Source organism: Gigantopelta aegis, chromosome 13 (genome assembly GCF_016097555.1).
Source record: "Gigantopelta aegis isolate Gae_Host chromosome 13, Gae_host_genome, whole genome shotgun sequence".
NCBI lineage: Eukaryota > Metazoa > Mollusca > Gastropoda > Neomphalida > Peltospiridae > Gigantopelta > Gigantopelta aegis.
In genome coordinates, this window is record NC_054711.1 from 12,295,916 (window position 1) to 12,311,066 (window position 15,151).

A 15,151-nucleotide genomic window follows, 5' to 3' on the forward strand; every position below is an offset into this window, starting at 1 on the left:
AGGGTCTTACTTTACACCCTTCCTTTGTCTTAGTATTGTACATCATCTTGCTTCCCACTTTCTGCCATCGGACTACAGGCTGGCAGGTACAGGGTTCGCAGCCCGGTACCGGCTCCAACCCAGAGCGAGTTCTCAAGGGCTCAATGGGTAGGTGTAAGGCCACTACAACCTCTTCTTTCGTACTAACAAACTAACAACTAACCCACTGTCCTGGATAGACAGCCCAGATAGCTGAGGTGTGTGCCCAGGGTAGCGTGCATAAACCGTAACTGGATATAAGCACGAAAATAAGTTGAAATCAAATCAATCCCACCTTCTGACCCTCTTTCAGTTTAATTTCATTTATTCCAAACTTTAACTTAATTTGACAATAGTATGTCATTTAACTATTTAACTATAAATATATATAGGTACAACTGCATTTTAACAGGGCGTTGGTATACACCTTCACTTAGAGTAATCATTGTGTACATTTACAAACTTCATTACCTTATTTTTATATAAAGTACTAAAGGTAAAGTTTATTTGGTGTAACGACACCACTACAGGGCCGTAGCTACGATTTTTTGTCGGGGGGGGGGGGGGGGGGGCAACTGAGTAGTTAATAGTTTAAAACTTAAACAGTTAAGAAGAGAATTTTCTTTAAGTTTCTATAATGCTTTCCGGATCCCCCCCCCCCTCCCCCCTGCTAGCTATAGCCCTGCACTAGAGCACATTGATTTATTAATCATCGGCTATTAGATGTCAAGCATTTTATCATTGTTGTTATGTCGTGTTATAAACGCGCTACATTGTTTTTCCATTAGTAGCAAGGGATCTTTTATATGCCATGGCCTTTAATACATATGCAGTCATGGTGCACTGGCGGAAACTAAAATAGCCCAATGGGCCCACCGATGGGGATGGATCCTTACATATCAATAGTACACTAATTGTTAACATCAGTACGTGTTTATTTTTAATTTGCTTAATGGTCTTTAAAGTATGTAAATTAACACACTTTTATTGGTTACTCGACCTCAACCACACGTATTCTTAAGAATACGAGACGGGAATGTGTGTGTGTGTGTGTGTGTGTGTGTGTGTGTGTGTGTGTGTGTGTGTGTGTGTGCGTGTGTGAGTGTGGGTAGTCACATGCGCATCGCATTGGTAGAAATTACAGTTTGTTGGTACATCCGGTAGATAACATCCTCAAATAACTTCCGGTTTGTGTGAAGGTTGGAAAAGGTGAATTTTGTTTTTGTATAAGTTCCAATTACTTTGTGACATCATGGGGCATGGCAACAATATTGTCATTCCTGACTGGCGGGAGTATAAAATTGATGGAATAAAGGAGCTGGAGAATTTACAGAAAGCGTTACAATCGCAAGGTTTAAAGGATCCATGGATCAGGTAGGCAAGCTAGCCCGAGTACTCTGACTGTAAGACAGCTAGACGGACATTTGGACATAAACACGCTCTCATTACAGTCAGAGACCAACCTATGTCTTTTTTTGGCAATTCCTGACTACCAAACGGTAGGCAACGAGTCCCGCTCTAATACCACAACAATCCTATGTTTGACGTCAAATACCTGTGATACAAAAAAATCCACATATTAATCACTAATACACTTACTACAGAAAGAAACCCGACAGCACCCACATTCAGCTACGCTTCGTGTACCCCCAAACAGAAAGCCCTAATACAAATACTATAGGACAACGGGACCAGTATTTGACCACTTAAGAAAGAAAGGATTATTATAACATGTTCATTTTATTGGCATTTGCTATTATTTGGTTTTCTTCATAAATACTTACTGGCAATGCTATAAAGTATACATTGAATAGACCCAAGTTTTGTTCATGCTGTATATGCCGACTAGAGTAGGTTTGAGGTGCCACAAGGAACAGTATGCAGTATTCGACCAGCTGACCCAGTATTCGACCAGCTGACCCAGTATTCGACCACTTTCTAATTAACTAATAAAACTAAACTTTGAAGTTTATTTTATAGTAAATACAGCATGAGCATTAGCATATATATATTAAACAACTAAATCCAAAAAGTGTTAATTTTAACAACTGTGTAACACATATTCATACATTTACGCACGCACATGCTTATATACACATTCACACCAGGGGTGGAAAATTATTTTATAAATGTACTTGTCCTAGGGCAAGTAAAAACTATATACAATACTTGCCCAGATTGTTTATGTGATGAATGTTGAATTTTTAAGTGAATAACAAGAAACTTTTCTGATTTTTATTTGTTTACTTTAATCCACTGGTTTTGTTGAAGTTTCTGGTCCACCTTCAGCCGTATCAGATTCTAAAGATAGGATATGGCATGTACCCTGGGCACTTTGAATCCGAATAGGCCATTCCCGTATAGCAACTCTAGGGCAGAAATCTCTCAGTGTCTTGGGTCCATGTGTCATTACTGTCAGAGTGTTTTCAAGTGTCTCTTGGTTTAAAAAAGTCCTGTGGTTTGTCTTGACTAAGTTCATATTGGAGAACGTTCTCTCGCATATAGCCGTGCACAGACTCATTACGAACATCAGCTCAACTAATTTGCAGATTTTTTGCATTAATGCTCGGGAATTTACAGCATACAGAACATGTCATGACATTAGCTTCGCGATCGTAAATGACCCACGGAAACTGTTCCTTCCAACTCGGTACGAATTTAAGTTTCCGATTTTTGTCATAATTTTTTTTATTCTTTGCTAATATCGTCTCATTTACCAAGGTCCCTTTTCCTTTTACAATCGATTTGGGTTTCTGCGTCATGATAAAAATAAATGTTTACAAGGGAGACTACTCTAACACTATTGATAGGCGGTTGCACATAACTAATTAAAACATGTTATCGATCGTTCGTTGTTTTGTTGAGTAAGTTATTCACTTTACTAGTTAACAGTATTTTAAGACATAAATATAGGTGAGCCACAGAACTTGTCTTAGCTTAAGGTAAGTACATGTATTTATAAAATAAAAAAACAAATAAAAACAACAACAATTCCTTACTTGCCCACGGGCAAGCTGGCGTACCAATATTTGTTGCCCGACCATGAAATATTATTGTACACGGGAGTCGGGCAATGGTATTTTTCCACCACTGTACACACGCACAATTACTTTCTGATGACAGTCTTTTTGGTTCTATCTCAATTTACAAATAATGATATTAGACTGAAAATAAAAGAACACATAATTGTGTAAGTCCTGACAAACAGCACTGAAAGACAAAAGACGTAAATTTGTGGTTCTTGGGAGTTTATTTTGGGAATGTATCTGTGTGGTCCGTAACCATATGTCTGATGCCATATAACTGTAAATAAAATGTGTTGAGTCCGTTGTTAAATAAAACATTTCTTTCTTTGATGTAAAATTAATTTAATTTTCATAAATTAAACCAATGAATTGTACTTACCGGTACCATCTAAAATTAAGTAGAGTTTGAGTTAAAGTTTGTTTTTTATCCTGATGGATGCGTAGCGTACTATAGAAATGGAGGGTGCGTAACTCTTTCAGCATTATTCTTGTGTATTTCACACCTTCCTCACGAGCACAAACGTAAGTTTATTTCAATAACAATAATATTTATTGAAATAACTTAAAATGTTAACTTGCATGTTTGTCCCAGACGTTTCTGCCCCTGTCAATTTCGGACACGAAATGAGCATTTGTACAATTTGCATTTATTAGCATTCGTTCATGATGATGAGGAAAATACACGAAAATAATGAAAAAGAGTTGTCGGCCTTGTGAAAACAAAAAAAATAATTTCATACACATTGCATCTAGGAATTGTAATCAACTTTAAACTTATGTTGAACAAATACATGTAAGTTTATTATTTACGATTTCAGTATTGTATAACTTTTCGTTGTTAAATATGTTATAATTTATTTTTGGAGAAGATTTAAAAAATCTGTTCAGTTGGAAGTGTCCTACCTTTACTCTTTATGATATAACGTTAAAGTCAATGGTTGCAAAGCAAGGCGTTGCATGCAACGTTTACTACCCTCATTTCCGACGTCTATTTTCGCCACAGTTGCTCAGACTCCAGTTCATATATTCTTGGTTCTTGTCTGAATGTATAGCTCGGCTTCTATGGGTTAATTTCTTCAGGAAAACTTTGAGTTTCCCACGAATACAGCGTCCATTACTGCTCATTGCCTTTGTTTTTAAAATATATTTTGTTTTGATTCATGAGCACAGTAGACCCAGTGATTTTCTGCGATCGTGAAAAACGGACGGAATTCCCATTGTGAAAAGGAATTTACATTTGGAAACGGAATTATGATTTTCCACAAAGTTAAAAAAATTAATACTATTTTACTATTACCACACTTTGTAAACTGACAATTGACCCGTGCACAGTACTATTGGAAAACGCTAGACTGGATTATGCACTTCACGGTAAACCAAATGGTGACATTGGGAACCAATCAAATACTTCACAAACGTTAGCGAAACATTTGCTGGCTGAACTTGGGGCTGGTTTACTGCTTAGTCTGTTGCACCTGCGCAGATGGGACTGGGTTTTTTCCAGGAGTAAGTTTAGCCAGCGGTTTGTTGCGAACGCTTGTCTTGGAAGACAGCTTTTTACGCTACACATTAAACCGAATGACCATTTCTGGAACCACCCGTCAAAATGTGTTTGCAAACGTTTAGCAAAAAACGGCTGGCTGAACGTTGCAGTGTTACTTTATTTCCGATGTGTCATGTGCATACTTCAATTTGCAGACGACGTTAGACTGTCACAGAGATGAAAAAATAAATGTTTACGTTTTGTGAACCCTAACTGCAGTGCACTTAATTGTTAGACAGTACATGTAGTTATTATAATTGTAGCCTTTGCTTTGATTTTTCGCTACTAATATGTAGGGTTACTTTGATTTAATGACAAATAGCGACATCATATTAATTTTATTATTATTATTATTATTTTTAATGATACCACTAGAGACCATTGATTTTATATTAGTTATGACACATACTTTGGAGGCTTTCACCCCTCTTGAAGAGTATTCCATAAAGAAACAAAATGGCAGACGGCAGAAAACTGCATGCATTTTGCCCTATGCTATCTCAGCGAAGTCGACACTGGCAACATCGTTACAGTCTCATATGTGGAATCTGTGTCACTGTAATTGTTTTTTCACAACTTGTGTCTAAACAAAATTTGGGGGAAATGTATCGGAAATTAAAGGTAGGAGAGTAATTTATTGTAGTTGTTAACAATTTGGTTCAGACTTTAATTTGTCACAACTTGTGTTAGTTCAACTGTTAATTGCATATTGTAGTCTGAAATGGAAATGAAACAGAATTTACAAAAACATGAAATGGAAAATAGCTTGTTTTTAAAACGGAAAACCACTCAGTCATACTTGTTCTATTCTTGGGCCAACAATTTCACCAACTATATGCATTACAAGTGGACTACATTGCACACTTCTGTAGTAACAGACTCCAGCCCATATAAACACACCCCCCCCCCCCCCCCCCCCCCCCCTTCGTGTACCCCCATTACTGAGTGTCTGTAGCTCTCGATAAACCCCCAACTCCTACTCTGTCAGTTTCAACGCCTACTAGTACTTCGTTTTGCAACCGCTGTAAAGTACTATAACATAATCTAACTTTATTGTTTGGGGATACCTGGGAGTCAGACTGACAGTTTGACCCCCTCCTATTTTGACCAGTTCACTCCCAGCAAATTGTCAGTCTGCCCCAACTGTTTGCCAGTTCGCCCCCTGTTTGTTAGTTATGTATGTTTTAAAATTATTATTAACATATCGTCTGTAGCTCGATTGACCTCCAGCCCTACCCCTTATTGATATTGATATGTGGGGTAAGACTAGAGGAAAGGCTATCATATGTAAGCTAATGCTTCAAATGCAATTGTTGACAACCAAATGGTTGCAAGCTACTGTGTCAGAAAGTTCCACCTGTACCTCTCTATATCAAAGACTCTAAAGACTAACCCTAACCCTATGTACCTAAAACTACCCTAACCATTGGTACGGGTCGAACTCATGCCACTGTGTCTAACATACTAATTTTTCCTGAATCTGATGCCACAGAGCTTTAGTTTGAGTATTCTCGAGTCCAGTCATGACATTAATGATTAAACTTAACATGTTGTTAACCTGTCTGGATGCTACATGAAGAAACCTGATGCATGCTCCTATGCAAACGAACCTGTGCTGTACTTTCTTGTGGTGACATATAGCATAGTTCACCCATGATATTATTTTTTTGTTGTTGTTGTTGTTAATGAACTAATGTGTGTTTGTATGTATTTATAAGGTATAATGTGTATTTATAAGTTATTAACATGTATTTAGCAGACCAGTGTCTTTATCCTTAGTGTTCAAACACGCTTACTCGGAAGTTAATGTGGACACAACCTCTAATCAGGAAGTGTTTTTATACTAAAAGGGGAAGAGGGAAATAGGTGTGTTTATTGTTTGTATGGTGGGTATAAAAATCAGTTCAATGCTTTGATGATAAAAATTTTAATACTGATAATATGTGGCACAAAGCCTAATTCAGGGCTTGTAGAATTTTTATAAAATCCACTAGCCATGGGATCAGTGATTTTTACTATTTACTAGCCATGATTAAAAATTCACTGGCCCTACTTAAGTTAATAACATTGGGGAGTTGTGGTGGGGACAGGGTATTCATATTTACAAAACAGACTTAACTGCAACATTGACTAAAAATGATTCACTAGCTGTCGGGCATGGCAATAGTAGTTATTTACTAGCCCAACACTGATTATCACTAGCCCAACACTGATTATCACTAGTCATGGGAGTGGGGCTACCATAATTTAGAAGCCCTGCTGATTGCAGTCATAATGCAGGTTTGTGTGTCTTGCCTATGATGTGGAATTTTAAAACTCCTTGATGGCGTACATGTACTATTAATGCTGCAGTACTCAGTTTCGAAGAAAAATCCATAAAAAGACATCTCCAACTACATGTGTATTTACAATACACATGGTCCTGCTTGATTCATGTCCTTTCATATCATTTAGATTTTGTTTTCAAGGTTTTAACTAACATGTTATTACTATAGTAGAAGTGGATAACCACTTTGGTGTCTGTAGTGGAGCCAAGACTACAATTTACATGTAATCTGAGTTATCTGTCTACCCGAGAGAATGTAATTTAAAATTAACCATGCAGGGCTTCTAGATTATGGTAGCCCCACTCCCATGGCTAGTGATATTCAATGTTGGGCTAGGAAATATACTAAAACGCAAAAGAAACGCAGGTTCTCATTAAATTGGATATAAAATATTAAAAAAACAAAACGAAATGAAGATTTCAACATTTATTTTGGAGCTACACCAATTCGGCACACATTGGTGTTGGAAATTTTTGATTGAATTCCTTTTTGGCTATTGTTTCATGTCATAAAGTAGGGTGGGGGTCCATGTTAAAAATGTGAAAGAGACGACCTGTAGCATTGTCAAAGTCAGTATCGCGTGTGACCACCCTGGGCATTCAAACAGGCAGTGCAACGTCTCCTCATTGAGTTGACAAGCCGTTGAAAGAATGCCTGAGGGAGTGAGTTCCATTCATGGACCAATGCTGCCTCCAGCGCCTGCATATTCTGAGGTTGTCCGCGAGCCTGAAGGCGACGTCCGATTTCATCCCAGACGTGTTCGATAGGCGCCATGTCCGATAGGCGCCATGTCCGGTGATAAGGCTGGCCACGGCAACGTTGGGATGTTGTGCTGAGCCAGCAACGCCTGTGTTGCCCTGGCAGTGTGCGGCCTGGCATTGTCTTGCTGCAGCAAGCGCACACGTGGGTGAGCGGCAAAGAAGGGAACGACGTGATTGTTGATGACGTCATTTTGGTACACGGCGGCATTAACGCGTTGTCTGAACACATGAAGTTGTGTTCTGTGGTTGAATGAGAACCCACCCCACACCATCACACTACCCCCGCCCCATCGGTCGGCCTGCAGAACGCAGCAGTCGGAGTAACGTTCATGTCGACGTCGCCATACTCGGATTCGGCCATCAGCGTTGGAAAGATTGTAACGGCTCTCATCAGTAAACAGAACTTGTTGCCACTGGCCACGTCGCCATCTTTGATGTTGTTGCGCCCACTGTTGACGTTGTTGGCGGTGCCGAGGGGTCAATATTGGTCCCACATAAGGACGGCGGTTACGGAGTCCTGCTGCCCTCAGACGGCGTCGGACGGTATCGGCGGACACTGGACCACGTGGACCACGCACCTGGTGAGCGGTGTTAGCTGCTGGCAGCATCCGATTCCTAAGGTGGGTCACCCGGATGTACCGGTCTAGGGCTGCGGTTGTCACCCTCGGGCGGCCGGTGCGTGGTCGATCGTTCACAGATCCAGTGATTTGGTGACGTTGAGAAAGGCGTGCGATTGTCGAAACATGACATCCCAATTGTCTGGCTACAGCAGTACGGGTCTGTCCGGCTTGCAACATCCCGATGGCCATCCCTCGCTGGAGTTGCGTCAGTCGCGGCATTTTTAAAATGTGATTCTGTTGTCTGTCACTACTCAAATTGAATTTATGCGATTAAATCCAGGTGTGTAGGCTTTATACGCATTTCAATGAGTGTGTTTGCACTGGATTCATGATACGGATGATCCAGCACGTGCAAACAACGTGTTTTGAGAATTCGTGACGTCACACAGGTAATGAAATTGACACGCAGGTGGGACTGCGGTGTGGGTGTGTGCCATGTCCTTTAACACAGTTGGAGGTTCAATTCCACCAAAGATACTGCTTTACAAAGTGCAATTCTTTCGCATTTTCAGAACCTGCGTTTCTTTTGCGTTTTAGTATAACTACTATTGCCATGCCTGACGGCTAGTGAAAAAAACAATTGTCAAATGTTGCAGTTAAGTCTATTTTGTAAATATGAATATCCAGACCCCACCTCAACCCCTGATGTTAGTATTTTTAAGACCTATTGCCCTCTTTAGGTGACATATCTGATTATTACTATTATTTAGTAAAATTGTATTAACTTAAAGTAAAGTAGGGCTAGTGAATGTTTAATTGTGGCTAGTAAATTGTTTAAATCACTGATCCCATGGCTAGTGGATTTTTTTTCTTTTTTCTAGAAGCCCTGATTAACCCTGTTACCCAGACCGGCCTCGGTGGCGTCATGGTTAGGCCATCGGTCTACAGGCTGGTAGGTACTGGGTTCGGATCCCAGTTGAAGCATGGGATTTTTAATTCAGATACCGACTCCAAACCCTGAGTGAGTGCTCCGCAAGGCTCAATGGGTAGGTGTAAACCACTTCCACCGACCAGTGATCCATAACTGGTTCAACAAAGGCAATTATTTGTGCTATCCTGCCTGTGGGAAGCACAAATAAAAGATCCATTGCTGCTAATCGGAAAGAGTAGCCCATGTAGTGGCGACAGCAGGTTTCCTCTCAAAATCTGTGTGGTCCTTAACCATATGTCTGACGCCATATAACCGTTAATAAAATGTGTTGAGTACGTCGTTAAATAAAAATTTTTTTTTTTTTTTTTCCCCTGTTACCCAGATAAAAAAAAGGATTTAATCTAGATATATACAATTCAGTTATGGACTCGAAATAACCCAGGTTAATTTTAAGCTCTGCAATTTATCTCCACCTTTTTCTGCATGTAGGCTCTTAACCCAGGTTAAAAAAACCTTGTGTACCTATAAACATGCCTATAGATAATATTTCATTATATTTTTAGGAATGAAGTTTGGCGCTACCATCCACAGACGTACATCGGTCCAGGCCGAGCCGGACTTTACAGCATCTTCAAAGGCTTCAAGTGGGCAGTCGCAGCCATGGTGTTGACAGTTGGGGCAGAGAAACTTCTATTTAACAAACAGTCGGACACTCACCATACAACTGAGGAGGAATGATAAGAAATTTGTGACATTATTACGTACTCATAGGCTGTTGTTTTTCTTTAGAAGGATTCCGTGAAACCTGTCGATTCGTGTCATTTTGAAACATTCTGATGATCAATGTGTGTGGAAAGAGTTTTTACTGTAATGTTTACTTCAAGAAGAGCTCGTGTCCTTCGACTGAATATTTCATCGGGACGAAAACATCTTAATGTCAAATGACACGATTAATGTTTGTAACTTTGAAAAAGTAATTTACGTGACTTGCATATTATGAGTTCTGTTGTTTGTTTTATACAGTTGGCAACACAAAATAAAGCCAGTGTCGGTTCCAGAAAATCCATTTAAGGGGGCCTCCAGTGACATGACGTGGAATGCCAAGGGAACTTTGGGTGAGGTTAAGATGGGGATCGTAAAAAATCCAAAATTAATATATAATAAAATTGTGACTATCGCAAAATTTAGGTGGGGGGCACTGGGTCCCCCCCCCCCCCCCCCCCCCCCCCCCCCCCCAGATCGGCCTCTGAAAGCCAACTAGCTTATTTCTTACTGTCGTAAATTTAAAGTGTGTTTTGTTAAACAACATCACTAGAGCACATTGATTTATTAGTCTCCTACTGGTCCAACTGGAGGGGACATTACATGTAGGTTTTGTATCTGTCTGTCCCACATACAGTTTTCCAGACATTTTTTTTCTCAATGCCTCAAGATATTAGCTGAAATTTTGTGTATACATCAGGGCTTCCAAATTATGGTAGCCCCACTTCCATGGCTAGTGACATTCAGTGTTGAGCTAGTAAATAACTACTATTGCCATGCCTGATGGCTAGTGAAAACCAAAAAAGTGTCAAATGTTGCAGTTAAGTCTATTTTGTAAATATGAATATTCTGTCCCCACCCCAACCTCCAATGTTAGTGTTTTTAAGCTCTATTTTCCTCTTTAGGTGACATATCTGATTACAGGGCTTGAACTTGACAATGGCATCGATGGCAATTGCTGTCATTGAGATCACCGACAACATTTTTGTGCCATTGGTAAAGCTACTGAACAATGGCAAAATGTATACACCTGGTGTACATTACTTGCCAATATTTAATGTTTGAAATGTTTACATATAACAAAATAACCCTTCAGTCATGTTTATTTGCTGCAAATGTCACTATAAAAAAATAATGCCATAGGCAGGCTCAAAATTGCCGTCGGTAGGCCGTTTCACCCAAGGCAATTGTTTAAAAAATTGCTGTGTGACAAATTATTAAATTCGAGCCCTGTGATTATTACTATTATTTAGTAAAATTGTATTAACTTAAAGTACGGCTAGTGAATTTTTAATTGTGGCTAGTAAAAGTATTTTAATTACTGATCCCATGGCTAGTGGATTTTTATGAAAATTCTAGAAGCACTGATACATTGTAGCTTTGTTATGTACTCGGTACTGTTACAGATTAAGTTTAACTTTCATGTGGATGTACCCACTTTTGACAGAGTTATGGCCCTTAAACTTTGGAGACATGAACATTGTTTTCTATAATTATTTTTGCAGTGCCTTGAGATTTTGTGTATAGCTTTATTATGTACTGTTTCAGATCTTCTCTGACTTTCATGGCAATTTACCCATCTTTCTCATAATTATATGTATGGCCCTTGAATGTAGAAGATGCGAACATATTTTTTGTTGGGCTCGGTAGGGGACATGTATTGCTTCACCAGTACTGAGTAACTGAATGCTTGTTAAACATTAGCTACTGGAAAGGAAAGGAAATGTTTTATTTAACTATGCACTCGACACATTTTATTTACGGTTATATGGCGTCAGACCTATGATGAAGGACCACACAGATATTGAGAGGAAACCCACTGTCACCACTACATGGGCTACTCTTTCCGATTAACAGCAAGGGATCTTTTATTTGCGCTTCTCACAGGCAGGATAACAAACCATCACCTTTGTTGAACCAGTTATGGATCACTGGTTGGTGCAAGTGGTTTACACCTACCCATTGAGCCATGCGGAGCACTCACTCAGGGTTTGGAGTCCGTATCTGGATTAAAAATCCCATGCCTCGACTGGGATCCGAACCCAGTACCTACCAGCCTGTAAACCGATGGTCTAACCGCGACGCCACCGAGGCCGGTTTTTGCAAAGGTTAAGGACCACACAGATTTTGAGAGGAAACCGCTGTCGCCACTTCATGGGCTACTCTTTTTCGATTAGCAGCAAGGGATCTGTTATATGCACCATCCCACAGACAGATAGCACATACCACAGCCTTTGATATACCAGTTGTGGTGCACTGGCTGGAACGAGAAATAGCCCAATGGGTCCACCGACGGGGATTGATCCCAGACTAGCTGCGTAGCAAGCGAGCACTGTACCACTGAGCTACGTCCCACCCACTAGCTACTGGATGTCAGGCATTTGATAATTCTGACACTTGGAGAAAACCTGCTACATTTTCCCATGTTATTTCAGTCCCTAAAAATAAGTAACATTTATTGATACATTTTTCAACTGCTAATAACTTAACGACTTGAAGAAGCTTAAGTTTGCAAGCTAGATTAGGATCTGTGAATCTTTTATATACACACTTCACCATAGACAGGACAGCAAGAGCACCATTTAACAGACCTGTATGTTGTTCTTTTTTGTCCTGCTCCATAATAATAATAATAATAATAATAAATCTGGGTTGTGTCCCCCCACTAGATACTGTATATGTATCTCCCCATTGGAGATTTATTTCCAAATTCCAATGGGCTTGTTGGGCCATAAAATATATATTGCTGGTCTCTGGTCCGTGTGCACGCCAATATTTTTTTCTTCAAATTTTCCCATCATAGTTACAACCATAAGCGTACAAGACGAGGGCAGGGTAACTGCCGCCCCCCCCCCCCCCCCCCCCAGTGCTGGAGCAAAACCTCAAATCCTGGCGAAAATGATAGATACTCGGGGGGGGGGGGGGGGGGGGAAATGGGCTAGGGGGGGGGGAAATGGGCTAACCTGATACCTTTTAACCATGCATTCCCATCATTTTAAACCTCAGAATTAGTTGTAATCCATGTAAAAGGGCGTAGTGATAGGGGGAGGGGTTAATATGAAAAAATATACTTTTTATAGCCTGTACCATCTCAAAATATGGGGTTACCTTTTATAATTGTGAAACAACTTAAAATTATCCATATTTTATATGCTAACCCCCCTGTACATGGGGTCCAAAGATATCAAGTGGCTCCTGGTGTCCAAAGATTCAGAATTTGCTAAACGTTAATATTATCAGCCTGTTTCAAAGATAATTTCATGTTGATTTATTCTGTATTAAGAAATGTAGGATAAAAGCCTTTTTTAAAAACCATAATTGGAGATAGGTGTTTATGGAAATACAATCCCACCCCCCACCACCACCACCACCAAATTAAACTATTCAAAGTAGAATCGATTGTTATAATATATTTAGCATAATAAACCTTTATTATGATGGTAGCTTTTTTTATTTTTAAAGCAGTTTTATTTTATTGAATATATTTTTAAAGGCTGCAATATCCTTGGGTTTTGGTTAATGACAATCAACATTGATTGACTGTGTACATTGCATGTTTTGACACAAGTCACAACAATACAGCCAGACAGTTGTTTATATCATATGCACCGCAAACCAATCGGACAATTCTTTTAAACATAGTGTTACTTCTACTAAAAATAAAAATATTAGGGTTTTTTTCTGTCAAACTCTTAAAGGAAACAGTTGGCACTGAATTAAACATTTTTATAAATGGCTTCAAAAAGGTTGACTTCAAGTAGTGGCCCCAGCCCAAACAGAGATATGAGATCAAAGTCACGGAAGATTGTTGATGAAGAAATATATATTGAAAAAGCTTCATTGCCGGTGGGGAAACTTCCTGTTCAAAAAACAATCATCGAAGCCATGATGTATCTGCTAAGGGCAGAAAGAGCAGGTCAAGCTCAGCGATCAGTCACTGATGCTGCAAGAATTTTAGCTTACATATTAATAGAGTACTGGATGTTTTGCAATATTTATACTCAAACAGTGAAGGCTGTTACTCAAAGTATTGAAAAACTGTATAAAGAATTCATCAGAAATGTACAAACTAGAGTTGAGCGTCGGAATGAGCAATGGAAGGATAAAATGAAGATATACAATCAACGGGTAAAGGTTACCTTGTTTGACATTTTTACTAAGGATGAAAGAAGAAGAAAGATCTTAGAAAGGGAAACTGGTATCAAAATGCTTGAAATAGAAGAAAAGTTTTTGAATGATCAAAGAGGGCCAAGAATTGGCTATAGTGATGATTTTGTAGACAGACAGTGGTCAAAAACAATGAAAAGAAAGAAATTTGAAATGAAAAGCCAGGATCGACTGAAACAAAGATAAATGTGACCAAGAAACGGTTCAGAAAAGAATAAATAAAAGGATAAATTAGTCGAACAAAACTGTTCAGCAAAAGAGTGTGAAAACCTCAAAATCGATATAAGACGAAACGTGGATTTAGAAAAGCTGAAATCCCTTGGGGGACCTTTCACCTATTCCAGTGATGTTAAAACTTACATTGCGGACAGATCAATATCACATGATGACCAAGTCAGGAGACTCTATCTTGAAGTTCGATACTGTCGTGATAGCTGCTTGTCTCTGCCAAAGACAAGTGATCTGTTTCGACTGAAGAAAAACTACAAGACATTGTCCATACAAAACTATGTATCAAATCTGTGTGTCTATCTTAATACGGTGCAAGCAAATGCAAGTGCTAGAATGGAAGATTTTCATATTGCCCTCGACATGTTAGCTTCTGGGATTACAGCAAACAAATGATAAAACCTGCCAAAACAAATATTCAGCAATTTCTGATTGTGTAATGATTTAAACTATTTTAGTGCAGAAGTGACCATACCGTAAAACCTCAAAATAAAAATTAAAAAGGAACCACTGTTCAACTCTCTATAGGGGTTTCAAATGATAAAATTACAACTAGAGATGATGAAAGTGTTTTTCTTTTTATTGGTGAGTGAATTGTAACTTTCAAAATAAAGACGAAAAATAGAGCTTTATTTTGAAACTTTATGGTATTAAATAGAAATAATTAAAAACAGACTATTGTTTTAATATATTCTTCCTATATAATTAATCATCTTAATAATATCTTCATAATGAAGTATTTAGTAAAAAAAAAAATGTACAGGGGGGTTATACTTACCAAAATCATCAAAATAGGCATGCATTATGTTTATAATATATAACCTCACA

The 15,151-nt window shown here is 38.9% G+C and overlaps 1 protein-coding gene across 1 annotated transcript; it reads left to right on the plus strand.

The window, feature by feature from the left end:
- The first annotated feature begins 1,194 nt into the window (after nt 1-1,194).
- On the plus strand, nt 1,195-10,158 carry LOC121387458 (NADH dehydrogenase [ubiquinone] 1 beta subcomplex subunit 3-like). The gene is made up of 2 exons (XM_041518576.1): nt 1,195-1,392; nt 9,730-10,158. The coding sequence occupies exons 1-2, from the start codon at nt 1,271-1,273 to the stop codon at nt 9,902-9,904; spliced, it is 297 nt and encodes a 98-aa protein (XP_041374510.1). The 5' UTR covers nt 1,195-1,270; the 3' UTR covers nt 9,905-10,158.
- The last annotated feature ends 4,993 nt before the right edge of the window (nt 10,159-15,151 follow it).